Below are 27105 nucleotides of genomic sequence, written 5' to 3'. Positions count from 1 at the left end.
CACACTCACACACACGCGCACACACACACATACACAAATATACACACACACAAACAGGCACACACACACACGCACACACACACAAACGTCTGCACACTGATTCTCTGGAGGGGCATAACGGATTGCTGTAAATATTGCTTTTTTTGTACAGTGTTGACTTACTTAGCCGGCCTGCTCTTTCTGCAGGAAGAAAGAGCCTTATAACTGGATCCAGTATGAAGTGTTTTCCAATGAACTGGATTACCTCTTTATTACAAGACAAGGGTGGATTTCTTTATATTTGTATCCTCAACCCCAAGACAGAACTAACCCTGAATCCTGGAAATATGGGTTTATTGTGCTTTCAAACTTGTCCTCAGCAGGTTCTCCAACCATACAATTGCATGAAACAAGATCTTAAAAATGACTGTCATGGGTGCCATTTTGAAAAGCCCAAATAATTACAAAGAACTTAAATTTTGCTGTTTCTCAAAAGAAAAGAAAAATAACGGTGAACTGAAGGTCAATCTTTATGGTTTCACTCACCCAGTTCTACAGTGCTACTGGCCAATCGGCTCTAGCCTGTGAAGCCCTGGTGCTCTGCAGTCACGACTGCTCAACAGCTTTTTAAAAAACAATACATGACATCATATAAGGGGCGACATAGCTCAGGAGGTAAGAGCGGTTGTCTGGCAGTCGGAGGGTTGCCGGTTCAATCCCTGCCCTGGGCGTGTCAAAGTGTCCCTGAGCAAGACAACTAACCCCTAACTGCTCTGGTGAATGAGTGGCATCAATTGTAAAGCGCTTTGGATAAAAGCGCTATGTAAATGCAGTCCATTTACCATGTCATATTTTCTTAAACCACGACTGGTGTCTTAAAACTATGAAAGAAGAACATCTCACAAAAATGACCATGATGATTACTTATGAGTAAAAAAAAAACTAAAAACATCAGAATTATATACGCCTCATACTACCAACTAATTTGCCGGCTTAATTATTCTTTAAAAGTATTAATATGAAGCTGAATACAAGTAGCAATAATACTTAGCATGTAAAACACCGAATGTCCACCGAATGTGAACAGGCTTTGGACCTCACCAAGCTGAAGACAGAAAGCGTTTATTAATTTCAGTTATGCCGAGGCCAAGTCACACCGTACGGGCGATATCTGGACCTCGCAGTCGTTCTGCGTAGTCGCCAGGAGCTCAGCGCGTCATTACAACGCAGAATCATTCAGTCATCGGTTTTATCGGCGAGCGCGCAGACGCCGAACGGCCTTTTTGCGTGTTCCAAAACCCATTAGCATACCGAATGGGAACCTTTCTACCCGGATACAGATTTATTTCGTCTGCAGTTCGGTTGGCCAGTCCAGTTGTATTTCTGCAGTGTTAGCAGACAGAATTTATTCTGCAGCGAGGCCCGAGATAATTGGTGACTTCGGTCTTTGCCGCGATGATAAATATTCCTGAGCCACAGCGTTGAGCCGCACGTCCTGGGACTGTGGAAAAGGGTAATGCTATATAGCACAGTGTCACGCGCCAGTGTGACGCCCCTGGGAGGGAGATGCGGCAGTTTTGGGTGTGACATAGAGATAGAGAGAGAGAGAGAGAGAGAGAGAGAGAGAGAGAGAGAGAGAGCGCACCCACACCAACGGGAGAACAAACAACAGACGCCTCCACCCATCCCCCTCACGGTCTCAGAGCAAAAACAATAAACGAAAACAACAAACGAAAATAACAAAGACAAAAGAAAGTAAAAACCCAGTGACAGCTTTTCAGACCAATCCGGTTCACCACCGTTCCAAATGCCACATAGCCTATAGGTTTGGAAATTCATAAATTAGAACGCCAGTTAAAAGTTGACAAAGATTTAGGATTGAGGATTGCGCACTAGTCTCATAAGTTTCAAAAAGATTGGCACTACTTTATTTGAAATAAAAATGCTTAAAACGAATCTTTCCACACAAGGCGATTTAAGTTTCCAAAGGTGGCGGGGAAACCAATTCAAAACGCTTGACTAACAAAAAGTCACAAAAAGTTCTATAAACAGATACAGAGCAAGGTTTATCTATCTGACAGAAGAATTAATTGCTAAAATCTAAGTCTGAAACAGTGCGAATGAAAATCCCGAACACGTATAAGTTCTCAGATCTGGTTGTATGTGCACTGGTATCCTCACCTGGAGTGAGAATTCGGGAATAAGAGCCCAACCAATGAGGTACATTTAAAAGGATTAAAAACAGAGATAATAAGACATTTGAAAATAAAAAAACAAGCCAATCAAGGGCCACTTACAGGTTTGATTCGCAGCTGACCGTCCACGATCGCCAGCAGGCCATGATGTCTGGACACCCTTTTATCACTGACCTGAAACAGAGCCCAGGGCATGGCAAGATTAGGTCCTGCACAAGCAGTGTACACTCTTAGGGCCAACCAGGACAACGCTGCTAGCCCTCATCAAACCAAATCAACCCCCCACCACTAACAAGCAGCCTAAAGATATTACAATCACTTAGCATACAGTGTCGTGAAATAACATTTGCCACCTTCCTTATTTCCTCTATTACATGCATATGTGCCACACTGAATGGTTTCAGATCTTTAGACAAATTGTAATATTGGACAAAGGGATCTTGAGTAAACACAAAACACATTTTTAAAATTATTATTACATTTCTAAATGAAAACAGTTATCAAACACCCATATCACCAATGTGGAAAAGTAATTTCCCCCTTAAATGTAATAACTGGTTGCACCATCCTTTAGCAACAACAACTGCAACCAAATGCTTCCTATAATTTGATGTCACATTCACATCGCTGTGGAGAAATGTTTGCCCACTCTTTGCATAACTGATTTATTTCAGACAAATTGGTGGGGTTTTTTTTAGCATGACCTGTAAGTTTCAGGTCATGCCACATCATCTCTATTGGAGGGAAGTCAGGACTTTGACTAGACCACTCCAAAACTTTAATTTAGTTTCTTTTAAGCCATTCAGATGTGGACTTGCTTTCGTGTGTCGAATAACCCAAAATGCTTCAGCGTCAGCTCACGGACAGATGACGGGACATTCTCCTTAAGAATTTTCTGGCACAGGGCAGAATTCATGGTTCCTTCAATGCCAAGTCGTCCAAGTCCTTAGGCAGCAAAGCATCCCCACACCATCACACTACCACCACCATGTTGGACAGTTAGTATCATCTTCTTACACCAGACATAAAAAGTTGTTGAAATTGTTCTTTCCCTTTTTTGAAATATATCAGTCTGGAAAGGGTTACAAAGCCATTTCTAAGGCCTTGTGACTCCACCGAACCTCAGTGAGATCCAAATGGAGAACACCTGGAACAGTGGTCAGTCTTCACCAGAAGTGGCCGGCCTGCCAAAATTTCTCCAAGAGAGCAAAAACAACTTCTGGAATTTCCTTTGATCATGGCGTGCTTGTAGAAACTATGTGGTGACTACTTCACTCTATTTTTCATTAAATAAATGAAAGAATTCTTTTTAAATGTGGTTTGTATGTGCTCAGTTTTGAGTTTTTGCAACATTTGGGAAACAAATAAATAAATATACAATCACCCTAGTTCACACTTTTCTCAGTCATGTGAAAGTAAAGTAAGATATGAACCATGGGCAATTTAAGTTATGTCGGAACAAATTGGCTTTTCAAGGCTGTTTCAACACTTAGCAAAGGGAAGCAAAGCTAATGTAAGCAACACCATTGGTAGCTTTAACAGCCTCGCCAGAAACCATACTTTTGAAGTTCAGGAGTGTACTTTTTACGGAGAGTCACTTTTATCATGGAGACTACGGCATTCTTTCGGAGGTAGTCCAATTCAAACAAAGTGTCCCGTAACTGTAGAGGGGTGTACTTTCAAAAGCAAGTCACTTTTTAACAGTGAGTCCATGGCAGGCTTTCTGAGGCAGCCCAATTCAAACAAACTGTCCCGTAACAGTAGTGGGAAATGTTTTGTCTAACGCACATCTGAGCCTCACCAGCTTCTGTCCCACTGGCAGCAGGGAATCTGGTCTCCCAGTCAATCTTTCACCGAACGCAGTCTGCCAATCCACATTCGCAACGGCAGAGACAAAAACGAGCAGGCCTCAATTACAACACGTATCATAACTCGCAAAGTTTTTTTTTGTTTTTTATTGCGTTCTTTTCGGCATTCCGTCTGAGGCTCGAAGCTACCTCCACATCCGCCCGTATCCATTTTAAACCACGAGGGTAGCTTTGCAGGGTCCCGGCAGAGCACCGGCAAATCTCGGTGTTTGAAGAACCATCACGCTGAGACAGAATTCCATACCACCGGTTTATTGAACACCACCACGCCTCTGCTCGGAATGCTGATAAAACCGTCAGCGCGGAGATAAAGGGTTACCATGGGTACCAGCTTCTCCCAACTGCACAAGAGATTAGACGGAATACAGTCACATTCGCTGCTGGTTTTATGAGTCCTCTCAAACCCAAACATCGATCTAGCATGCTGCCAAAAGAGCTTGCTCGAGGACATACATGTATACAAAATCGTTTAAATCAGTGATTGCCAAACTCAGCCCTGGGGGACCACTTTGTATGTTGGGTTTTGTTCAAACCACAATTGCAATGTCACAATTTTAACAAGCTGTTAAAATCTTACAGCGATTTCTGATGTAGTTTAGGACGGTAAATAATCCCTCTAAACATGAAAAGCACGTGAGCAAGAAAAATTAACAACTTTTTTAAATTCTGGGATTGCAACTGTGGTTGGAACGAAAAACCAGTGTACACGGGGTCACCCAGGACCGAGTTTGGGAACCACTGCTTTAGTTGCCAGTACATTTCTAAAGCACACTAGAGAACCCTAAGAATTTCCAACAAAACCACGTTACCATGTAGGAGGGGGTTTGGTGTCTAAAATGTAATGTTATTTCACATAAAATACCAGAAAAGGCTGGATCCCCGTTGCCAACCACATGCAGAGAAAAGAACAGTATCGCAAGCACATGTCAGTCATCGGCAGGCAACACTAGCATCACTTTTTGTTTTGATTTGTTTTCATAAAAAGCTACTTCTACACTTGGGACTATAAGGAGCACCTTTTTATTTCAGTTCAGACAGCATGTTTATTTTATATTTTTTTTAACTCACACCTCCGCTCCCTACCTTGCATATAAATTATTTCAGAAAGCCGATTCTGAAAAGCATTCTGAACACTCCAAAAAGCCAGCAGCCATACCAGCCTGTACCCTTCTCATGTCAAACTGAAGCTAACTACTCTACCTCATGCCACCTCTACCACCACAACTATATCAGCCAAACAAATAGGTAGGTCCTTTTTTGCAAAAGAAACCCATCTAATTTTTTGTATATGGAAAATAAACTATTAAAGTGTTATTTAAAAGAAGCTGGTCTAACACAGAGGACTGTATGTGCTTAACGAGCGTATGTGGGCCAGATTTAAATCCCCAGAGGCTGAACCTTTCTTCCCTCTCCTGGCTCTTAGCAGTGTCAAACAAACACTCTTCCCCTTTTCTGAAGTGATGTCACCCTCAAGTAGAGCATCTTTGTACACTTTCTTTTCCCACTCATTTAATGTACCTCAGAAATGCTTCAGTGACCCGCCCCTGGGCTGCCTTTAGAGAGAAGCTCAGCGGTCTGCGGTCGTTAATTTTAAGCGCGCGCGGTGTCTCGATCTTGGCCCGGGTGCGGTTTTGATCACCCTGCATGGCTGCACATAAACCTCCGGGTGACATCGAACCTCACAACCTCCTCCGCTGAGTGTAGGAGGGATTCGGAAGCGATGGGGGGGGGGGGAGTAACCCACAGCCTGGGAGCTGTCAGCTGGGATACCACCGAACTGAGACGGCCTGTCATCATAGATCCCCCCAAATAAAAAAAAGAGTTCCCGTCTTCCCCTGGCATTAAACTGTCAGGTCGCGGAAGAGAAATCCGGAGGGCTGTGAGCTCTCTCTTCTAATTATAATGCCATTAATATTCCCACAGAGGATGGTGCGGGACCTGGATGCCCAGGCACATTACGGACTTAAAAAAGACCAAATGGAAGGTTAAAATGTGTGGTTCGCGCATCGAGTGCGGTGTTCCTGACACCACTCCTCCTCTAGTATCTCTATGGAGAAAGTGCTGTAAACAGTAATACCCAGACTAATGGTGGACGCCATGCCAGTACAGCAGACCTCAGAGATCGGAGACAGCGCCGCAGAATATGACATCACCTCAGAAGAAGCTGTAGAGGAAGGACTACCTCCCTGGGCTTGGGATCCCTAGTCTTCAGCTCACTGGGACAGAGGTATCGCTTGCTATGAGGAGAAGCCCCAGCGAGGGCCATGGTTTGAAACAAGCAGCAGAGAAGCTGCTGTTACAGCTACTGTTTGGCTGGAGCTCGGACGTGACCCACAAGTGCATTCCATGGGGGAAAAAAAATAAATAAAAAACAAGAAAATACATTTAAAAGAAAAGGTCTCTGCTTAACAGAGAGATAGACAGATTGAGAGTGACAGAGAGAGACAGACAGACCGACAGACAAACAGAGAGAGGGAGAGAGACAGAGAGAGGGAGGGAGAGAGAGGGAGAGAGAAAGAGAGAGACACCCTAGCTCGAGCTATTCCTCCGGTCTACCCCCTCGCCGTCCACCATTACAAACAAACGCAGTCACTATTTTTATACAAAAAAAGAAAGAATATTAGACTCACACATTTCAGTACAAGCGTTACTGATTCACCAAAATAAACACTTAATGAATCGCCCTTCATTTGTGGCAAACTGTTGCTCACAAAATGTTCTTAAATTTCTGTGACTCTGGAGGGAAAGTTAAAACTTAAAAGAATTACCAAAGTATCAGGTCTGTGGGATTTATGTTAGAGTGACACCTGGAGGTTCAACACTGCTACAAAAAAAGGAATAAAACACACATGTGCGTGCTTTCATTAGGCCTTCAGACCTGGGTGATGCCCCCCAGAAATGGTTGGGTGGAATATGTAATGGGAGATAAACAGAGGAACATACTGTCCAGTTGGGAAAAATCCCTTTCAATTGTGGGACAGTCCCATAGGTTTTCTGACCATATAGTGCAAGCAAAATACATTTGCAGAAAACTAAATGATGACCTGTGGCTGCTGACTACAATCTGTCTGGCCAGCTAAATTCCTGGCAGCTCAGTATTCACTCTGATTACTGCCTATAATTCCTCTGCTATTTTATCAAGCAGATTGCACACCAATAGCTGAAAAAATCAGAATTTTACTCACTTTATTGTTCAGAGTTATTCACACCAGTAACAGATCTGGGGAGAATTAGTAAACATAACTTGAGTTTACATACATACACACACGCACGCACACGCACACGCACACACACACACACACACTGGAACGAATATCAAGACATGCGAGCGGTATAGGATTTAATATATATTATACTGGAATTATGTCAATTACCTGTGCTAATTTAAAGTACAGCAGGGCTGGGCAGTTGCTGTCTCCTATCTGGAGATTCAAGATAATCTATGTGTAACCAATATGTGCTGCTGTACAATATTGGTTGTGTTTTACAGGAACTAGCTAAATCCGGTGTAAATACAGCGCATCGGCGACGCCAGACATGTTGCATAATCCAACGTCATTACGATTTTGCGTCACAATTAGTCTTTCAACCTTTAATACGAAATTAGGGGGGGGGGGTGACTCGAAATAGGCGACTCTTGTTGTCACCATCCAGGTAGCTATACTCACCCCGAGAAATGGACCTCTTCCAATTTGAGTTTCTCCCTCAGGCAGTGGTATCGAAGCACCACCGTCCACAGGCTCCAGCTCAAAACTGGACATGCCAGTATGTTCGTGGAGATTTACGTTAGAATACCGCTAGCTAATACTTGGACCGGATACTATGAATCAGCTACATCAGACGGAGGATTGTATTGTGTAATGATATCTAACTTTAAGTGGCCAATGCTAGCTAGCAAAGAATCATTGACTAACTTTTGGTAAGTTAACGTTATGTAGTTATACAGCACCCTATACACACTCGCAATAAGTGCACAGTGCAAGTTAGACGTTAGCGAAGTCTCTGGAGTTCGCAAATTAGCTTAAACTCAAAAACGTTTTACAAAGTAGTTAAGGTATGCATAACATTTCTTTAAAAATTACAGCTAAATACAAGACGTTTTCAGTGAATAGCTAGCAGGTCAGAAACTGGATACAGAAGCTGCTAGCTGCATGGTGAAATAGTTTAAAATGAATAAGCAAGCTGTAAACGGATACCTCGTTATTTTTTATGATTATTCGAATCAATTAATTACCTTTAGTGTTGCTTAATAATATGAGTTGGTAGCAAGAAATCCTGTAGCAAGGAAGTCACGCTGCAAGATTCTAAACTATTCTATTTAACAAAGTACATGCGTTTAAAGAGGATCAAACTATATGCATATGATGACAAAATGTTGTTCTTCGCTTAAACTGTTATGCAGTGCAATTGAAATATCAATCAGTGGATTTTCCGTGAATAATCAAAGGATAACTTGAATTTTCAACCTTCCGGGTAAACGATGCCAGACGCATGCGCCGTGGTGTCATTATGGGTGTGATATTTAGCTCAGCCTTGCGTGGGGGGGGGTGTTGAACAGTATTTTGAATGCACATTATAATTATTTGTATTTTCTCTGATTATATATAACTGAACCATAACTAAGGAAAGTAAGCCAAGAAACCCCGAAGTTCATCAAGGCCACAGACCGTATAAAAATACGATCAAGGCTCAGTGCTAAATTGCACATCCACGGACCAATGAGTTTAAGGACACTGCACATGCGCCGGACGGTTATGCGTATTACGTCACACGTCTTTACGTCATTGTCAACAAACAACTTTGAATTGAGACATTTAAATCCTCCGCTGTCAGGCGAGTCCACTTGGAACCGAGGTAGCGATTTTCTTACTTTGTATAAGCTACATGTAAGTGGAGGCACAAAGCCAGGTGGAAGTGTCATAACCATATTGCCAACTACGTAAAGAAATGCAGCGTGAAGTACAGTTTTCAAGAAAGATACTGAAACAGAAACAGTCTAGTCTAGCTAATTTAAGGGCGCACCAATACTTATTTTGGCTGGCAGCAGCTGAGTAAGCCACTCAGCTACTGTAGCCTGCTATAGCTTTAATATGTCGATAGCTAAATGCGTTGACTAACAAACCTTCATTCTGTTTGCTTACAGTTCGTAAAATCTGTAGCTAAGTAACGTTACTTGAGCACAGTCGACTAGCTTTTAAGGTAGCAGGAGTAGTGACGTGTCGAATTGGCATTTCGTGACGAATTGTGGCTTTTGTTTTGTTGTTGTTTTTGACGAATCGATACATACCGCAACTTCAAATAGGAACATGATTTTTATGCATCATAAGACGTGGACCTGTGTAAATCGGTATGCCATTTCCTGACTTGGTTTTATCTTTTACTTGGCAGAAGGGATCAACGTGTCGGGGTCGCCGAGCTATGCAGCATGTCTCCAAAAGGAACCCGAACGCAAATTATTTCTTTGAAGGAAGCTCCACCGTGAAAGCCGGTAAAGAAGCATCTGGTCACAACTTTGCCGAGACGCTGCCGATGGAAATGAGTATGAACATTTTTAGCCAACTGGACATCCAGAGCCTTTGCAGCGCTACAGTCACCTGCAAATTGTGGAACGACATTATCGAAAAAAACGATTATCTGTGGAGGAATCACTGCCTGACCGTGCGAGCTGTCTGTCAGAAAGAGATTGACAGTGACCGCGGAGACGGCTTCTCTTGGAAGGTGGGCCATGAGAAGATCGGGTTATGCTACATATAAACGTGAAATGGCTTTGCTGTACAGTAGTCTTGTTTTTGTTTTGTTTTTGGGTTTTTGTGTGTGTGTGCTTCTGGCAATCAGTTATGTTATGGTAACTGTAATTAAAGGAAACGAAACCTACCATGAAAAAGAGTGCTCGAAAATTGAAATAAAAAATATACTACACTGGAACTAGTAACTTTGCGTTAAAAAATCAAACATCATTCGTTTTTATTTTATTTTTTTATTGTTATTATTTAATACAAAAGATGATATTATTGTGTCTGTAGTGTTCCTGGTAGTGGGTACTAGATGGCGCTAGAGCTATCAGTAGACCGCAATACTACCTTGGATTTTAAGTCGGAAATTGTAGGGCTATAGAAATAAAAAAATAATAATCTAAAAGAAAACACTGTAATAACCGTGCACAAATATAAACAGAAATACAAGTTATAACATGCCTTATTGTTATTTATTTATTTATTTATTTATTACTTTTTCTCCTCAGGTAACCCTAGTGCGTAATTATCGGAAAGGTTACGTGAAGAGGGCGTGGCTAAGCGGCAGGTTTAGCGTCATTCGCTCTGCAGAAGAAATACCGAACATGAGCATGTGCCCGCTGGATGCAGAAACTTGGGGTGAAATCTTGGAAGCGGAGCTGGAGCGATAATGTAAATGCTGCTGTGGAAGCACAAAGAATATTCTGATAAAATTCACTTAATATTTTAATTTTATTTTAATTGTATTTATTTTGTAATTTTATATCTTTTAATTTTAAATTTTTTTATATTTTAAATGTTTAAATGAGATAATGCAACTGCACAAGTGGAAATTGTGTACATTTACACTAAAGTGTACATTTTGAAAACTGGTAAACTTTGCAGTTATCCCAGTGATTAAACTGGATTAATCATGTACTCCCTCTCTGAGTCACTTATTTCCTGTATGTAGTTAAAAAGTCCAGTCAACAGAGGTCATGCAAGTGTGCAGTGCATTGTGATATAGTTATTATTTTTCACTCAGGAATGGAACTAAATAAATCACAGATGTGGTCTGAACTCATTTTTCCCTGAGTTATAATAAATCATTATTGTACCAGTTTCAGAAAAAAATAAAAATAAATAAATAAATAAATAAAAGGTAGTAATGCAGGTACTGTGAGAGTTTGTTGCACAAATTTGGTATGAAGTACTATGCATTTCCAGTAGGTGGCGGAAATGTGGAAAAGTTTTGTCTTGTGCCATGCAGTAGGGATTCTGTTGATTAGAATTTCTTCTCTCATTAGGAAAAGGCGGATATAGCCGTCAAAGATCACGGGTTTCCGGTAAAGTTTAATTTAACATAATCCCAATATTTTCAGTAATATTTCTTTGAATGATTAAGTAACCTCAAACTCCACTGAACATTTGCCACAATTAATATAAGTTAATCACTGATCATTAAAAATGTAGCTTTTTATTGCGATATCAATGTTAATCTGTTCATATTTTAGCTGCTTGCTGTTAAATCTTTGAAAAACCTCCTGAATTCCTATGACTCGACTGCAGTCAGATCGCCCTGTTCCGCAATGTTGAAGTGTGTATGGGCCACCCCTCCCTTGTGTGGTCGAGCTTCTCTTAGTCACGTCTACCGTCTGTTCTGACTGCCCAGAAGCTTTTTAACGCAGTCAGGGCCATACAGTGAGATCTTATAACGCGGAAATGGGACTCATCTATTCAGACTGTGTCTCGCCAAAGACTTCTGCAAATCACATTGACCACCGGTTAGCATGAGTACACTTGATTTGATAGCAAACACATTGATTATTATTGACAGGATAGTTGTCTGTGCTAAGTATAGCTGTTGAGTCTAGGGCTTATTGCATAGGTACTTGTCAGTACTTGTCCCAAGTATGTTAAAATAGCTTTTGACAGTATGTAATGTTGCTCTTGTAAATGTAATGAATGTAATGCAATATAATGTTATTATTTTATACTGCAATATGGACTGATCTTACTGTGCTATGCGAGCTGCCTGCCACAGTAAATCATTTTGTAACAGGAAGTGGCTGAAATCAACACGTTTCTCATCATCGAATATTAAGTTTCCCGTTTCTAAAAGGAGAGCAAATTTGAAGAAAGAAAAATGAGCCCGATTTCTGCAACTAAAGTATGTTCTTTCTGTTTCAGTTCAGTTGTCTCTTGTCGTGAGTAATTGTTACATGATGTTGGAGGAAGTGTAATAGGCAATACATTAATGTATGAAGCGTGAATAACTGAGGATATTATTTTAAATGTTTTAGAGAGTTTTTTAAAGAGTTATAGATCACTGTACACTTCAAGAAAGTCAGAATAGCCCACTCATTTCTCCCACAAAGCAGGCCATTCTACAGGTTAGGTGAAGTTGTCCTAAATTTTTTAAACTTGTTCTTAGTTTGTGACTAAGGTACGTCAAGCTTCCAAAAAAAAATAAAAAAATGTAATCTATAAAAGTGCAAAGAAGTCCACACTCAGGAATGATCAACATGGCAAGTGTATTTTCAGCTTTTTCACCTTTATTTAGTTGCAAATGCAGATACGTTTAGATACATTTTTAATGGCATTCATGATTCTCAAAATAAAAAAAGAAACAAATTAAAGAAAAGAACAGGTGATGCTATAAGCATTCACCTCCCCGTGGAAACATGATGTCAAACGTTCATATTTCACTTAATCGATAATTCAATAATGTCACGTCACACAAAAATGTCATGGCAGTCAAGTTGTACAATGTAAATATTAACCTTATTAGGAAGCCGCATATGTCATCAGTCTTTATAAATACAGTGCCCTCCAAAAGTATGGGAACAGTGGAGTGAAATTTGTTATTTTTGCTATATACTTCCATGCTATTTACATACATATATTGAGTTTTAACATTTTGCAGAAATAGCTGTTTTTGTACCCTCATTTTCGGTTGTGCCACACTTTTGGAGGGCACTGTACCTTTCTCCTGATTATACATTTAAAGTCTCCATTTAAAAAAAAAATGTTATTTCATGAAATAGATAATGCATTCAGGAGTGTGTTCGTGAGTAGGCTTGTTATTCATCTTTATTTCCCTGTCCTGGAGACCTCTTGAATGGCTTGAATCCAGTCTTTGCGTTCTTTTTCTGTCGTGGCTTGTAGGAAATAGTGGGTCTCGTCTGATGTGATGATTTCAAAGAGATTTCCATCCACATCATGTTTTTTGGCTGAAAAAGATACAGAGAAAGTTGTCTGAAGAAAAATGTTGCAATGCTAGAACATAATCTGGGATTCTTCCGTTGTTATACTGCACAAAGGGCTTCATTTATAAAAATTTGTTTTTGGATTTGAACTCGATCTTAATCACAGTCTTAAAATATTTTCCCAAATTGTGTTTAGTTAAGTGGTAGTTTGATACAAATTTCCGAAACTAACCATCGGGCACATACTCCAGAGCTGTGACCACTGATCCTCGCAGGTGGATGGAGCCCAGAGGCTCTTCTGCATCCTGATTGGAGGAACAGAAGAGCATCTCAACCATGTATCTGTCTTTAAGTCGCTTTCCTGCTGTCTTTAGTTACATGAGCACCAGCCCTTCCTTTCTTCTTCTCAGATAAGACACACACCCCTCTGATTAATGTCTTCCTCTGCACAGACAGGAAGTTGAACCACCCACTATAAAAAGCTGTAATGACGAACTCTGTCTGTAAGAATGCATAGGCTGAATTCGAATCTCACAGGTGAAAAAAGAAGTCCCAGGACACCAGGAGGCCATACCTTTGTGGGATCATAGTAGTGCATGTACGCAGGGTCATCTCTTAGGGTAAATTTGCGCACCTTCCAATTTTTTCTTCTGTGGCCCTAAAAGACAAAGCCAGTTGCCATGGACACACTTTGAGCTTTGATTCGGTTATCGGACACAAAAAAGAGCACACTAAATAGTTTAATTTCCTCATTTTCTACAAGCCTACAAGGCATGCTTTATGAATCTAGAGATCAGAAGAATACCATCGTGCCTCAACTGTTTTCAATAAAGGTCATTATTGTAAGTGGCATGCTACATATTAAAAGAAAGCTCATTTCACAATGGTGTGACACTGTGTACTATACAAACAGTTTGCCCTTGCCTGTTACACTGTGCTCAGTCCTTGGCCTCACACACAGTAAAATATAAATTGTTAGTTAGAGTGCTAATTCTGCTCCAACACAGTTCATGTGCACACAGTATGGGGATGTGTACTTTATCAGTTCATTCAACGCTGAACGTTCACGGTGCACGGGCTAATAACTCGCGCCATCTTGCTAAATTGTAGCTTTGGGGAAAATGGGCGGAGTCTCACCTGTTTCAGCAGGCACCCCTGCTTCACGATGAGCCCCCTGAACTCCTCGTTCCGCAGCACGTCCTCGTCGCTGGAGTTGCCCTCGGAGTAAAAGCCGCTGTCTGCCTAGAAGATGCCGAAACGCGTCAGCGTCGCCAAATTTGTTATACAGTGCGTGACCAGCTGCACCCCATTGAATCCTACTGCTGACAGACCAAAGGAGGAAATGGCCTTCAAACCTGGTCTTGTAATCGCTCTGTATTCTGACCTCCCTCTCAGCTTTTTTTATGCCATTCTCTCTCAAGTGTAATGGGAAATTCTGCCCAAAAGATATAATTTTGAATGTTGTGTCACCCTTGGAACAATAATTTGTGTCTCATATTTCATCCGTCATAAATCTAATATTTTTGTCTGCATCTTCGAAAGTTCATTTGAAGAGATGACGCAGTTTGGCTTTGGCTCCACTTAAGTGGATGGAGGTGCCATCTGTACTGGAGCACACTGTGCAATTAGTGACAAATCGATAGTTTCCTCAGTGCTTCTGAAGCCGTAATCACAGTACTTAAGACATACTGTAGCTGAACGGTAGCGCGTCTTGTTTTAATTTCACCCAAAGTGCTGCCTCCAATAAATCCTCAGATTCCACTCTTTAGAACTAGGGAAAGGGAAGCACTATATCTGGGCGACAAGTATTATATGAGACAGATTAGTAATGAAATAAATTATTCTTAATGCGATATATACGAGCATATTAGTAAACTATTACCCCTGTCTAATATTGGACTGCCGTTTGCTGGCTGCTCGCACAGTTTCTTCACACTGGGCGCGACTCACAAAGTAATAGATCGCGTCTGGCTGGTCCAGGAGGGTGGATTCCGTTTTGGACTCGGCCGCGCTCTTGGACATCTCATTGGCTGGCTGGAGAAAGCCTTCGTTCAGCAACCCGATGGCCAGCATCATCGCTTCCCCTCTGTTCCTCGCTCTCTCCGCTGACACCAGCCAGTCGATCACCATAGTTCCTGGCCGGGGGGGGGGGGGGGGGAGGGGAGAGGTAGTGCTCAACCAATCAGATCCTACGGCAAAAAACCCTGGCCTACCGGCTGCATCGAGATCAGTGGTTTCTCCAACAAAGAATTTGTAATTGTCTTAGTTGAGTAAAAGCCAAATTAAACTAAAATTGTAATAGCATGAGGAGAAAAAAAACATGATGGTTGGTAGGGTTCTGTGTATTTATTTATCTTTGCCTGGTGAGTTGTTCATACCTGTGAAGCACTGATTGAAGGTTTTTTTCTCCTGCTCAACGGTCATCTCTTTCAAGCCCGAGTCTTTATTTCTCATTGCGTTGTACATCTCACTGAGGTGCGATAGATAAACAGACACAGGTTTGGCAGCGGATAAACAGAAAATAATGAGGAAGAAATATCAGTGTTGGTGAGAAGTCTTACTGTTGTCTCCTCCATTTTACACTCAGTTTGGGAACAGCTTCCAGCTGTGCTTTATTCATCTTATCTACATCAGGTGTTGGCTAAGAACAAGAGTTTCCATGGCTACGTCACAGTACGGAATGTCCAGTGGCACACTGGTAGATTGTAGCTGGTTACGCCCCTGAACTCCTCAATCAAATTGGAATTTTTCAGCTTCAACTACAAAGTGGCTGAATCACTGATGTTAAGAACAACAGAGCTGAATATCTGGTGCGTCTTAAGAGTCTGTGGCTCATGTATGATTTCCTACAGTTCTAGCGAGCAGGCCGTCGCACGGAACGTCACCTCATGTTGACAGTGTCGGGCAGTCGGATGGACCGTCGCGTGGACTTCCTGGTGAATTTCATGCCCCTGTCCAGACAGGCGAGGGCCCGCTTGATGTCCCGGGTCCAGACCTCCCTGTCCTCCAGGTGACTGGCCTGAAAGAAATGGGCCTGGTGGCGCTCTGTGGTGACCTTAAAGACCAGCTGCGACACACACGGGGGAGAGAGACCAAGCACAGCGTGTTCAACACTGGGAGCAGGGCAGTGGCGGTGCCAGAATACCAATCATGGGTGTCCCAGGTGAGCCGGGGGGGCGAGGGGGGTATTGTGACTGGGGGGAAGGGGGGGGGGGGAGGAGGGGGGGACTGAGTGGCACCTAGGACACAGTGTGTCGCTGCAAATAGATGAGGGGTTGCTGCCAGCTTTCAGAAGGCATGAATCTCATGGAAATTCCATGGGCCTGAATTTCATAGGAATACCATGGGCCTGGAATTTCTGGGAAATGTCTTTACCATCTTTTTGCCGAAATCCTGGCAAGGGCTGGTCAGCGTGGCTCCCTTCAGTGGGATCATTCCCTTGGGACTGCTGTCGGTCATCTTTTTGTAGAACTCCACCGCGTCGTCCGAGAGCACCACCCACACCACCTTCCATGAGTTCAGCAGGTTACGCTGCGCAAAAAAGGAACAGGAAACGAGGGTCAAAACAGGAACTTTAGTGACGCTCGCGAGCTTAAAAGGTCATGAATGTACAGCATCTCGATCCACGCCTGTCGCTGTGTGATGTGTCAGGGTGGTGCAGGATAGAAGGTGTGATGAATTTGTTTTGTGACACAACATCATGCATTAGCTGTCCTCAAAATGTCCTCCCGTATTGAAGTTGTATTGAACTACAGTTCCCACAATGCCACAGAGAAGTTCATCATTTAAAAAAACTGATCATGAGCATATGTTATGCTCCTTTTGATGCAAAAAGTGCCAGTTTGATTTCGCTAGGCCATGTCACAACCCCAAATATCAAGACCTGCGACATTACTTCATATCATGCGCATGTTGTGCAACTACAGAGATCAGAGATCCTGTATATCTGAGATCCCTCTACACACACACACACACACACACATATATATACTCATCGGCCACTTCATTAGGTACACTTGTTCAACTGCAAACTGCACCCGTTAACGCAAATATCTAATCAGCCAATCACGTGGCAGCAACTCAATGCATTTAAGCCTGTAGACATGGTCAAGACGATCTGCTGAAGTTCAAACCAAGCATCAGAATGGGGAAGAAAGATGATTTAAGTGACTTTGAACAAGGCATGGTTGTTGGTGCCAGACGGGCTGGTTCGAGTATTTCAGAAACTGCTGACCTACTGGGATTTTCACGCACAACCATCTCTAGGGTTTATAGAGAATGGTCCGAAAAAGAGAAAATATCCAGTGAGCGGCAGTTCTCTGGGCGAAAATGCCTTGTTGATGGCAGAGGTCAGGGGAGAATGGCCAGGCTGGTTCGAGCTGATAGATAGGCAACAGGAACACAAATAACCACTCGTTACAACCGAGGTATGCAGAAGAGCATCTCTGAAGGTACACCACATCAAACCTTGAAGCAGATAGGCTACAGCAGCAGAAGACCACACCGGATGTCACTCCTGTCACCTAATGAAGTGTCTGGCGAGTGTATGTATATATATATATATATATATATATATATATATATATATGAATGTTTGTCCTCCGGCAAAGTGGTCTGATGGATTTATTGGCAGATCTAAAATGAGTGGAATGGACTTTGAATGCCCAGAAGTCTTACAATTACCTCCATTTTTCACATTCCAAATGCATTCAAGGAACATTCAGTACTCATAGCATGTGTGCTAATGCCTCACAAGAGAAAGAGGTACAGACACAGAATGGCATGTATAGATAATTTTGACATAATGTGGCTTACGATGGCAAAATAATCCATCTCAACATGAAAAGCACCTAATTAAGAAAAACAGCTTGTTAAAATTATGGGATTGCAGCAGCGCTTGGAACAAAAACCAGCATACACACGGGGTCTGCCAGGACCGAGGTAGGGAACCACTGGTAAAATTGGGTGTGCTATTGTGAAAAGACAGCAGCTTGTGGCTTAAGCTCAGCACAGAAGATACAACAGAAGGTCATTCACTTTCACTGAAGCATCATCTATCCTGAATAACACGTTTACTGCCTGCGCAAAATTCCTTCCACTCAGTTCATGCATAAACTCTCTTTAACTCTTCCTTTGGTTCTTCCTTTTGGTTTACTTTTTCCACCAATATGGAAACATGCCTGTATAACAAAATGCAAAATCCCACCTTTAACTAAAACTCTGTTTTATGTCATTTGAAAATATATATATTTTTAGACCAGATGCAAATTAACCAGCCGCTGAATTACTTTCACTTCAGGATTTTGTGTGCTGTGTGCGTGAAAGTGTTAGACTGCCGAAACTACATTTTCTATCCTACCTTTTTAACCAGGTACCCCGCTCTTATCTGCTGAGGCTCCATGAGTGTGTGAGTTCCAGGAGAGACAGCTGCTCCAGATGGAGGACTCTGACAAACCAAGCCCTTTAGCTGGACGCACCCCACCCCTCTCTCCGCCTCTCACTTCCTGCTGCAGACAGTTCCTCTATTAGAGCTGTTAACACAGTTTAGAGAATTTTTTTTATTCATGTTTAATACAGAGAAAAACCACCACACTGTGAGGCCCTAGTCCTGCAAGAGCTGTTCTCCTTCTCTCCCTTTCTGTTTCTGAAAAAACAATATACAAATGCAAAAATGCAATAATAATAACAACATTATGAGGCCTCATACATTTGCATTTGGAACTTGATACTGCAGGTTTTTCAAATATGAGTACATGGTTCTGCAGTATAGACTGTCCTTGACCTTCCTACTTTCTCAATAACTAAAGTAACATGTGGGCCTATAAAATCCAACACACTGTCTGTAAATATCTGTCTAATGATATAGTGTGTGTGTGTGTGTGTGTGTGTGTATGGATTCAAATTCCAAGTTGTTTTCAAGTGGACAGGAAAAACAGGATTGTATCTTGTTTGCTAGTTTTTGCATGTGTGTAGGTTATGTGTGTGTTTGTTTGCATGCATGTATGCGTGTGTGTGTGTGTGTGGACATGAGAGTGTGTGTGTGTACGTATGTGCATGTGAGTGTGCATGTGTGTGTGTGTGTGTGTGAGTGTGTGTGTGTGTGCACGTGTGCCTGGGGGTGAGGGAGGGACCATGAAACACTGCTAGGACTTATCTGGCTCTTTGCCCTGAATGGAAGATTATGCAAAGGACTGAAATGTCAAAATTCAAAGCAATGAGATCCTACAGCAACGCAGAGCCAGGAAGAAAGCTAGAGACACTTTTTACTATGTTCATCTGTATATAGATTAACTTAAAGAGGATTGTTTGGTAATTAAGCAAAGCACATTATTTCTCGTTATCGGTATGATGTTGACATTGGCCGATGGCTTTAATTCACTGTAACATGACATGATGCCTATGCCTTTCAGTTACATGTTTGAGAAAGTGTATTTTTGCATAATCACAACAACAAAAAAATGGTTTGACTGGTACAGGATACGTTTTTGTCCTGTGTTTCACTATGTTTGTCAAATTCTATCTATGTGCTGTCAATGAATTACTATGACAGATGCTGAAAGCAGTTGATTGGAAAACAGAATATAGCAGTCTTGTGAATTGCCTTCCAATTTCAGAGTGCAATATGGTTAACAAACACAATTCATTTGACAAATAATTTGGCAGGCTGCACATCAGAGCGTCAACTTCGACGATAGCTACGCGAGAATATGAGTCTGACAAATGACACTGCCGTTGAAACAGCGTGGGCCACCTGCAATGAGCATTACCAATACGCTGTGAGGAAAGACCCAGAGGGAGGGAATACGCGGTCGCCCGTTTGAAAGATGTTGAAATCCTCCTAAAACCAAGTAAGGCTGGGAGTGTGAGATAAACTTCTGTAAGAGAAGCCGGGGGCTTTCCTTGATTTACACTACAGTACGGCAGCAGTACAGAAGGCTTCCCCAGAATAGTGATTTTTGTTTTCTGTTCTTGTTTTCACGTCCCGTTACGCACAGCTCAGGTCCATGTTTGCGAATAATTCATGTTAAAAAAGAAAGGTCGCACACTTTTTCCCCCCTCCCGTGCAGTTTTTAACAGTAAACGTTTCAGCAGCAAGCCGACTTCAAAGCCCTGACAAAGGCAGTTACTGTCGAAACATTAGCTATTAAAAACCTTTCTATTTTAGTTTCACTTTCAGGTCGGTTTGTCTGCACCTCGCCGAACACAAACAAGGTGTGAAAATATTTCTTTTGCAAATAATTAATAATAGAAGATTTTTTTTATACTTAGTTCACTACGGTCCCAATCAATCGCCCTTGAAGGCATTCAGTGTGACATATCTCCTTTCTCTGCAAGTCACATTAGAACTAGGTAGTAGATTCCTTTGAAATAAGGTAAGGAGGTGAATCACGGCAGGGAAAGCAAAATACTTACCAATGTAGGAGTACAGGTTGTTGCTTTTTGTACAACTTTCATTATCACTTAAAATTAGGTTTGAATGTATCCAGTTTAGCAGTTGTTCTCTCACTCAAATTCAGGAAGGACGCTATGTCTGCTGGTTTTTGATGTGTTCCTTCACCCAAGAGCTTCATTTAAGTAACTGATTGGATAAAGAGTCACAGTACAGGCACTTCAGAAACACTGCAGGCACTTCAGGTACAAAACCTAAATTGGGTCCTAACTGAAAAGAAATCACAAAAAAACACCAGAGTCTGTGGCCCTCCAGGACTGGAGTTTGAGAACCCTGGTTTAACACACATAAATGAACACAAATACAAATACAGATACTGAAGATTAACCATGTTTCATTCTAGATCAGGTCTTCAATTTGATCTTTTTCTGTGTTAAATATGAAACACACTCCTTTAGCTTCTGATACAGCACCCTCTGCTGCTGGAATACTGGCACTGTTGAGCCAACTGAAAAATAATAAATAAATAAATAAATAAAACCAGTTTAGCTGGGTTTCATACCATCAAAACATCCTAGTTGTCAGTCACACTGGACTCTGTGCTCTCTGTGTAATGCACAGACATGAAAATACCAGAATTTTACAGTGAGAGGCACAAAACATAAGATTCAAATATCTTGGATGTGGAAATGGACAGTTTTATAAGCACACAACCCTACCCAGAGGGAATGTCTGTGAGCACCTTTCACCAAAAGGTGCAGTCGGTTGCGTGTTTCTGAGAATTCAGTAGATGGAACTAACAACACCTGGGCTTGTTGCAAATCATCCTCAGGTATGCATACCTGCATGTGAGGCCACTGCTAAGGTTCTGATGAAATGCTTTTGACTAGGCGCATGTCATTTTGTAGGTATAAAACATAAGATAAATAAAATAAAATGAATATATAGAAAAGAGTGAATATAAGAAAAGAATGTGTATACATATGTAAAATAAAAAAACTAAAGAAAAGCGAAAAGTAATAAATAAGTAACAACAAGTAAGAGAGCATCACTAATTGTAATACTATAACTACAGAATAGCAGCAAGCTAAGCACAAAGTTTTATTTTCTTTTTGAGTGGAAGACGAGTTTAAACGTTTAGCAGCTTTAGCGCCTCCTGCCGTTGCAGTGGCGTTTTCTTTAACCCAGCAATGTAGCCAGCATTTCATAGTAGCCATTTACTCATTGTAGCCTACAAATCATACTCTCAGAGTAAATCATTTTAGATAGAACTAATTAAACCGTTGGTTCAAGTTGTACTATCCTGGCCTACATACCATGATATATACAACATCCATAGTGTAGGCCTATAGTTCGTTCTTCCAAATGACACATTTCCAAGCCACTGATTTTATGTGTAAAGTTGAATCTTGGGGATTTCTTCTGGTCCTTGCTCTCCCCCCATCCCTTCTATCGGTGCCTGTGTGATGTGTAATTAGAAAATAATGTGTAAGTAGAAAAAAAAATCGAAATAGAACTTTTAGGTTTCGTACAGGTGGCCTATACTGAACTTCAGCACTTTGGACAGAGACATTAAACGCCGGGGAATTTACGAGGTCACTGTGCTCACACCTAATTAGGTCACCTAAGAAAGCATGCGTACTCAAACCGTGTATTATATTACACAGGATGTTTACATCTTTTAAACATAATAAACGGAAGTTATGTAGGCTAAGGTGTCAATTTGTTTTACGACTATATTTGGATACAGGCTCTGTCACCGCCGGAAAATCTGATCAGTGCATACGGGTACAAATATAAGCCAAGGCAGCCTAGGCAACACAACGCGATGCTTCTCAAATCATATTATATTTTTTAAACCAATCGCTTGCACGCTATAATATCGCTTGCACGTGGATTAGTACTTCAGCCCTTCATGTCTTTGTCGTTTTATGTCTGTAGATAGTAGATTGTGACAGACGAGCATGAGAGGATTATCTCCGTATCCGTGAGGGATTTGTGGGCAGGGACGTGCAATTTTTGCTGTGACTTCGTCTGCGATGTGTTTTTCAAGTTTTATCTGGCGGAGGCACGTCACCTCCTTCCTATTGTCATTATTGTTAGAAATTCACTCTCGCTGACTCCATCATATCGCTGTCACTTCGAAAAAGGGGGGAAACGGTCGACGCCGAGACTTTATCTTCAATGAATAATGGGCGACGTTCCACAATTGATAAAAATCGGAATTTCTTTGAAAATACAACCCAGCAACGGCCCGGTATTTTTCAAAGTGGACGGGTCGAGGTTCGGTCAGAACAGGACGATCAAACTGCTGACGGGATCAAAGTACAAAATTGAAGTTGTCGTCAAACCAGGGGCTATGGAGGCCACGTAAGTAGGTTGCTTTGCATATAACCCATCGCGAACTGAAGATGACAACTAGTCAAAATGACCACATCGAGCTATAAGCGCCTTTTTACCCGTTGTTTATATTGCATTATTTATTTACCTGTGGATTTAATTCACTCATATCCAAAAATTTTTGAAGTAGTCTTGATATGCCTGACAACTGACATAACAACAGATATTGTATAAAAAGTTTAGGAGACCGATTGCTGTCGCCTATATAGATTTTCTCTCTATAATTTCAGAATAGCCGATCAAAAATGTGTGTTATCGACAATTGTTGTGAAATACAAGCGAATTTAAAGACAGGCTTGGCCTATTTACCTTTTCGTCTTGCCTAATACCGTACTTCAGGCGAAACGATATAAGTCTATGATTATGGAGGTAAAGATTGTTATCAGGCTAAGCTTACAGAATTTGGAACAAAGTCGAACTTATTGAGTACACGTATTTTGGATTCGATTTATGCGAACTTGGCCGGAAATGTCTGTTATTTGTGCGGTTGGGAATGTTTTGAACTAAATTATAGAGAGTGAGAGGCTGGTTGACAGACGGACCTGCCAGATTGTCCTGACTCTGCTTCTCTGATCCTGCGCCGTTGATAAATCTGCTGCCATTTCTGTCATGGGAGAAAGGAGGTTTAAAACTGCCGCAATGACCTCTTTTACAATTAAGAAAACAACCAGGCAGCAATGCAAAGACGATCTTTTATAAGTATTTATTTTATAGATCAGAACGAGTTTGTCATATTTCATATTTTCTTTGCTTAGTTAAGCACTGCGATAACGTCACATCTGACCAATATGTCATTTGAAATGTAATTCACAGTACGATGAGCGTAGGTGGAGCGAGCTTCCCTTTGGAACAGCAGTCCAAAGACCCCCATTCTGTGGTTTACAGCGGACAGTATGACACAGAGGGAGTTGTGCACACCAAAAGCGGGGAGAGGCAACCTGTTCAAGTCAGTATCCAGGTAACGGGCGTTGATACATTAACTCTCTAAATCTGTATAGTCTTTCTCTCTAATTCAATTTACTGACATTGTGAACTTTAAAAGTCATCACCCCTAATCTGGCTGCCCTGTTTCATATTTAGAATTTATGTATTAGGTGCCTTTACCTGCGGTAAAGATGTAATTTATTTAAATGCATTCAGCCAGGACAGAGTACAGTTTATTTAAACAAGAAACTTCTCTAAACTCACATTTTTCAAGATGGCACAAAAGCACAGCACACTTACATTTCAGCTGTCAAATTTTACAAAAACAAATGAACAAACAAAAAGGTTGTTTCACCTTGTTACACCTGGACATGCTGCATGCATCAGTTGAAGCATTGCATTTCTGATTATCAACTCAGTAGTTAAATATAGATTGACTTCTTCATGGGATTCTTTGAAATATGTTCCTTCATCATTATAATGGAGCTCATGCAGTAGTTTCTACAAACAAAACTGTCTGTGCATGTCTGTGACACCGATCTATAATTGCTTTTAAAGAATATTTTACAAGCATGTGTATTCAAGCTTAATGTACGGTACTACAATCTTGTGGATCCACAAAATCGCTTTACTCAAACCCTTGGAAGGTAGGCCGCACTGCATCACACATCTCTGATCACAAGCCTGCAGATCAAAGGAGTACCCAAAACTTGCTTTGGATCAGACGTTAATCGGAATACTGAGATTTAAACTAATTTAGACAAACTTGGGGCAGAGTTAACATCTTATGCCTGTGCCCACCTCCCAGCCTTTTGCATATGCTTCATAAGCATGCTATACATTATGTCTAGGAAAGCACTGCAGTATGCAAATAAGGGAGTACGGAAATGCAAAACCAAAGATAATGTGAAAGTCAATATGCAGCAAGGTCACATGTGTAAAATGTTAAGGAAAAGGGTTGAGGATGAGGACCAGTGGATAGGGGACTTTTTTTTTTACCATATGCTTTTAAAATAAGCCTTGAAATTTATAGTGCTGAATGAATTAATGCTTCAACCAGCAATCAAAATATTGTAAAGGAATTATTTTCCCTTCCCTCGCAAAGTTTCAAATTTGTCCACCTTGGCAGTCTTTCCTTGTCACTGTAACCCTAGGTTTGCTTTTATGTACTTTGCGATAAAATATTTGTAAAATGCCCAACATAAAGACATATTCTTTTTATATTTTTTAATTGTTTACTTAAATTTTTACTTTTTGAGGTATATTAACTCAACAAATGAGAGGGCTTTTGCTGATGTTGGTCTCTTTTCTTTTTGTTTGTTTTTATTTTTTTTTTCTATTTTTTTGATCAGTTCACTGCAGCCGGGCTCTTTGAGACTGTGTGGCAGGTGAAATATTACAACTACCACAAGAGGGAGCACTGCCAATGGGGGAACAGCTTCGCCAGCATCGAGTACGAGTGCAAGCCCAGTGAAACGCGGAGCCTGATGTGGATCAACAAGGAGTTGTTCGTCTGAGAGGCCCCCTCGCAATAAATTTTAAAAAATCACCGTTTACTGCAGCCGAAACGCTGAAATGCATTACTGACCATATCACATGACTCTTCAGAAGTCTGCCGTATCGCGCCTTGCCACAGGCATGCGTATCAAATCTATTTTGCCCTTTTCCACCCTTACCTTAGAACGTAGTCCCCATTGTTGGAGTGTTTCACGTAGGCCTGCTGGTGTAATGTACGGTGTCAGGTGTTTTGCGAGTGCGTAGTGTGATTCATTTGATTCATTTATGACATATTTTAGTATTTGTGGGGATTTCATGTTGTGTGTGTTAGTTTATGTTGACCTACCTCTGAACAGTACAAGCGGGATGACATCTTTAAAATGGTATAAAGATTTTTCATAGAGCAATATGATACCATTGTATTGTCCTTTTTTACTATAGGCAAATGCAGTACTTGCACATGGAGGTGTTTTGCTATTTTACCCCCTTATGTGCTGCTTCCTTGTTCTTTGCTGTTTTCAGTTATTTTTGGCGTTATATATTGATAAAGATTAATTAGGTATGTTTACACATTTATGTTGCAATTTGTCTACTTAAAACTATTGTGATGTTATGTTTAAGTGTTTGGTTTTGTAAAATTGTCTGTTATGAAAATACCAGTTTTAAAAAAAGGGTGGGGGGGGGGGGGGGATTGAGCAATACATTTGGATTAAAATGTCTTGGTTATTAAATATCTGATTTCCTGGCTTTGTTTGTAATATGCATGGTGGGGAAAAAATAGAAATGTATAAAAGAACAGAAATTGACAAAAAAAAAAAAAACTGCTGTGACTCATTTTTTATCCAGGAAAAAGTGGGTAAAAAGCACTGAGACGCCCTGCTCCCTGGGGGAGGGGATAAACCCCAGGTGGGGAATGCGGTTTCAGCTTTTAGCCACCGTAATACATTTGTACTTAAAGAGTACTTTGTGCCATCTTCCTGCAGGACAGGCAGTTTTCCCTTGCAGCGGCTACGAGCAGTTTCGGCTTCATAACTTTATGACGAAATTCCTGGCTAAATGAGGCTAGTGTCAGCAGGGGCACTTTTGTTCTAACATCCCGGCCTTATTTCACGTCACATCCACACCCTGCCTGCGCCGAATTTAACGTTTTTATTCATTTTCCTGCTTTGTGCCCGTGTGCCTGAAGCTGTCCGTGTTTGGCTTTTTTCCTCATTTCTTGTTACTTGGCTTAATTTTAAAACACGCTATATTATTTACTATTATAGAACTGTATTATTATTATTATTATTATTATTATTATTATTATTATTATTACAGTAATACTGAAACACTAATTGATTATCCCATCGGTTTTGTATTAATCTCAGGCAAGTCTATTTTCTATTTTGAATTCCTCGTTTTGTTCAGTGTTTAGTTTAGTACGTGAAAGCAGACCAATTCCTCTCCTCTCCGCTTCACATTATGTACGGAAGAACAGGGATTTTCTGTGGTACATCCTGTACCTCATACACTGTATCATGAGGATTGGTTGCCCCACTTCCTTTCTCGACCGGCCCAGTTCAGTACAGCATGTATAACGACAAGCCATCGGTTGTACAGTACAGTGATTTTCATTCCTGCTCCTGGCGGGCTGTAGGGTCTGCTGGTTTTTTGTTGTTACTCAGCACTTAATTGATCAGTTTCGTCTAAATATTAGCAACCAATTCAGACCCAAGAAACCCGGGTGAGGTTGGTTAACTGCGCAATCGACCGCTTTAATCGATCAATTAAGTGCTGAGTGACAACAAAAACCAGCATGCCCTGTGGCCTGGCCCAGGACCAGGACTGAAGATCACAGATATAGTAGATGAAAGAACCACAGCACAGCTAGTAATGGGTTTACGGAGTGAACTAAAAGCCTCTAGTGAGCCGAAAATCCAGGATTTGAAGTAG

General features: G+C 41.2%; 4 protein-coding genes across 9 annotated transcripts in view; 2 read left to right on the top strand and 2 right to left on the bottom strand.

Moving 5' to 3' along the window:
• Nucleotides 1–7848, bottom strand: part of aplf (aprataxin and PNKP like factor) — a 29947-nt gene extending 22099 nt beyond the window's left edge. For both annotated transcript variants that reach the window (XM_064316627.1, XM_064316636.1), the window contains exons 1-2: nucleotides 7711–7848; nucleotides 2277–2348 (exon numbers count right to left, since the gene is read on the bottom strand). In XM_064316627.1, the coding sequence (XP_064172697.1) occupies nucleotides 2277–2348; nucleotides 7711–7803 (165 nt within the window). In that variant the 5' untranslated portion in view covers nucleotides 7804–7848. The remainder of the gene's footprint in view (nucleotides 1–2276; nucleotides 2349–7710) is intronic.
• LOC135244404 (F-box only protein 48) lies at nucleotides 7673–10692 on the top strand. Of its 4 annotated transcripts, none has more exons than XM_064316672.1 (3): nucleotides 7673–7696; nucleotides 9431–9760; nucleotides 10284–10692. In XM_064316672.1, the coding sequence occupies exons 2-3, from the start codon at nucleotides 9461–9463 to the stop codon at nucleotides 10443–10445; spliced, it is 462 nt and encodes a 153-aa protein (XP_064172742.1). In that variant the 5' UTR covers nucleotides 7673–7696; nucleotides 9431–9460; the 3' UTR covers nucleotides 10446–10692. The 4 variants fall into 4 exon arrangements, with proteins under 4 accessions (XP_064172742.1, XP_064172735.1, XP_064172726.1 ...); XM_064316665.1 differs by lacking the exon at nucleotides 7673–7696 and adding an exon at nucleotides 7821–7961; XM_064316656.1 differs by lacking the exon at nucleotides 7673–7696 and adding an exon at nucleotides 8737–8896.
• A 1594-nt stretch (nucleotides 10693–12286) lies between these two features.
• LOC135244386 (pleckstrin-like) lies at nucleotides 12287–18479 on the bottom strand. Its single transcript, XM_064316615.1, has 9 exons — nucleotides 18322–18479; nucleotides 16338–16493; nucleotides 15848–16029; nucleotides 15341–15432; nucleotides 14913–15097; nucleotides 14100–14204; nucleotides 13537–13620; nucleotides 13195–13267; nucleotides 12287–12986 (listed from the first exon to the last, which is right to left on the bottom strand). Exons 1-9 carry the CDS (start codon nucleotides 18361–18363, stop codon nucleotides 12847–12849), a joined length of 1059 nt encoding a protein of 352 aa, XP_064172685.1. The 5' UTR covers nucleotides 18364–18479; the 3' UTR covers nucleotides 12287–12846.
• Nucleotides 18480–22149: 3670 nt separating this feature from the next.
• On the top strand, nucleotides 22150–25929 carry LOC135244371 (CB1 cannabinoid receptor-interacting protein 1-like). 2 transcript variants are annotated; one of them, XM_064316601.1, is made up of 3 exons: nucleotides 22150–22722; nucleotides 23566–23698; nucleotides 25029–25929. In XM_064316601.1, exons 1-3 carry the CDS (start codon nucleotides 22544–22546, stop codon nucleotides 25191–25193), a joined length of 477 nt encoding a protein of 158 aa, XP_064172671.1. In that variant the 5' UTR covers nucleotides 22150–22543; the 3' UTR covers nucleotides 25194–25929. The 2 variants fall into 2 exon arrangements, with proteins under 2 accessions (XP_064172671.1, XP_064172668.1); XM_064316598.1 differs by having other exon boundaries at nucleotides 22155–22722; nucleotides 23566–23710; nucleotides 25029–25922.
• The last annotated feature ends 1176 nt before the right edge of the window (nucleotides 25930–27105 follow it).

The sequence above is a fragment of the Anguilla rostrata genome, chromosome 2 (genome assembly GCF_018555375.3).
Source record: "Anguilla rostrata isolate EN2019 chromosome 2, ASM1855537v3, whole genome shotgun sequence".
NCBI lineage: Eukaryota > Metazoa > Chordata > Actinopteri > Anguilliformes > Anguillidae > Anguilla > Anguilla rostrata.
Note: the sequence above shows the minus strand (reverse complement) of the source record. Positions and strands in the feature narration are given on the sequence as shown.

Bases quoted from the DNA above. Each gene is read 5' to 3' on its own strand.
- LOC135244404 (XM_064316672.1), top strand. From the start codon at position 9,461: ATGCAGCATGTCTCCAAAAGGAACCCGAACGCAAATTATTTCTTTGAA. The intron at 9,761-10,283 runs GTGGGCCATGAG...TTTTCTCCTCAG, and splicing joins GAGACGGCTTCTCTTGGAAG to GTAACCCTAGTGCGTAATTA.
- LOC135244386 (XM_064316615.1), bottom strand. From the start codon at position 18,363: ATGGAGCCTCAGCAGATAAGAGCGGGGTACCTGGTTAAAAAG. The intron at 14,205-14,912 runs GTGAGTCGCGCC...GGCATCTTCTAG, and splicing joins CAGACGCGATCTATTACTTT to GCAGACAGCGGCTTTTACTC. The intron at 12,987-13,194 runs GTTAGTTTCGGA...TATCTTTTTCAG, and splicing joins TCTGGAGTATGTGCCCGATG to CCAAAAAACATGATGTGGAT.
- LOC135244371 (XM_064316598.1), top strand. From the start codon at position 22,544: ATGGGCGACGTTCCACAATTGATAAAAATCGGAATTTCTTTGAAAATA. The intron at 22,723-23,565 runs GTAAGTAGGTTG...TGTAATTCACAG, and splicing joins CCAGGGGCTATGGAGGCCAC to TACGATGAGCGTAGGTGGAG. The intron at 23,711-25,028 runs GTAACGGGCGTT...TTTTTTGATCAG, and splicing joins CTGTTCAAGTCAGTATCCAG to TTCACTGCAGCCGGGCTCTT.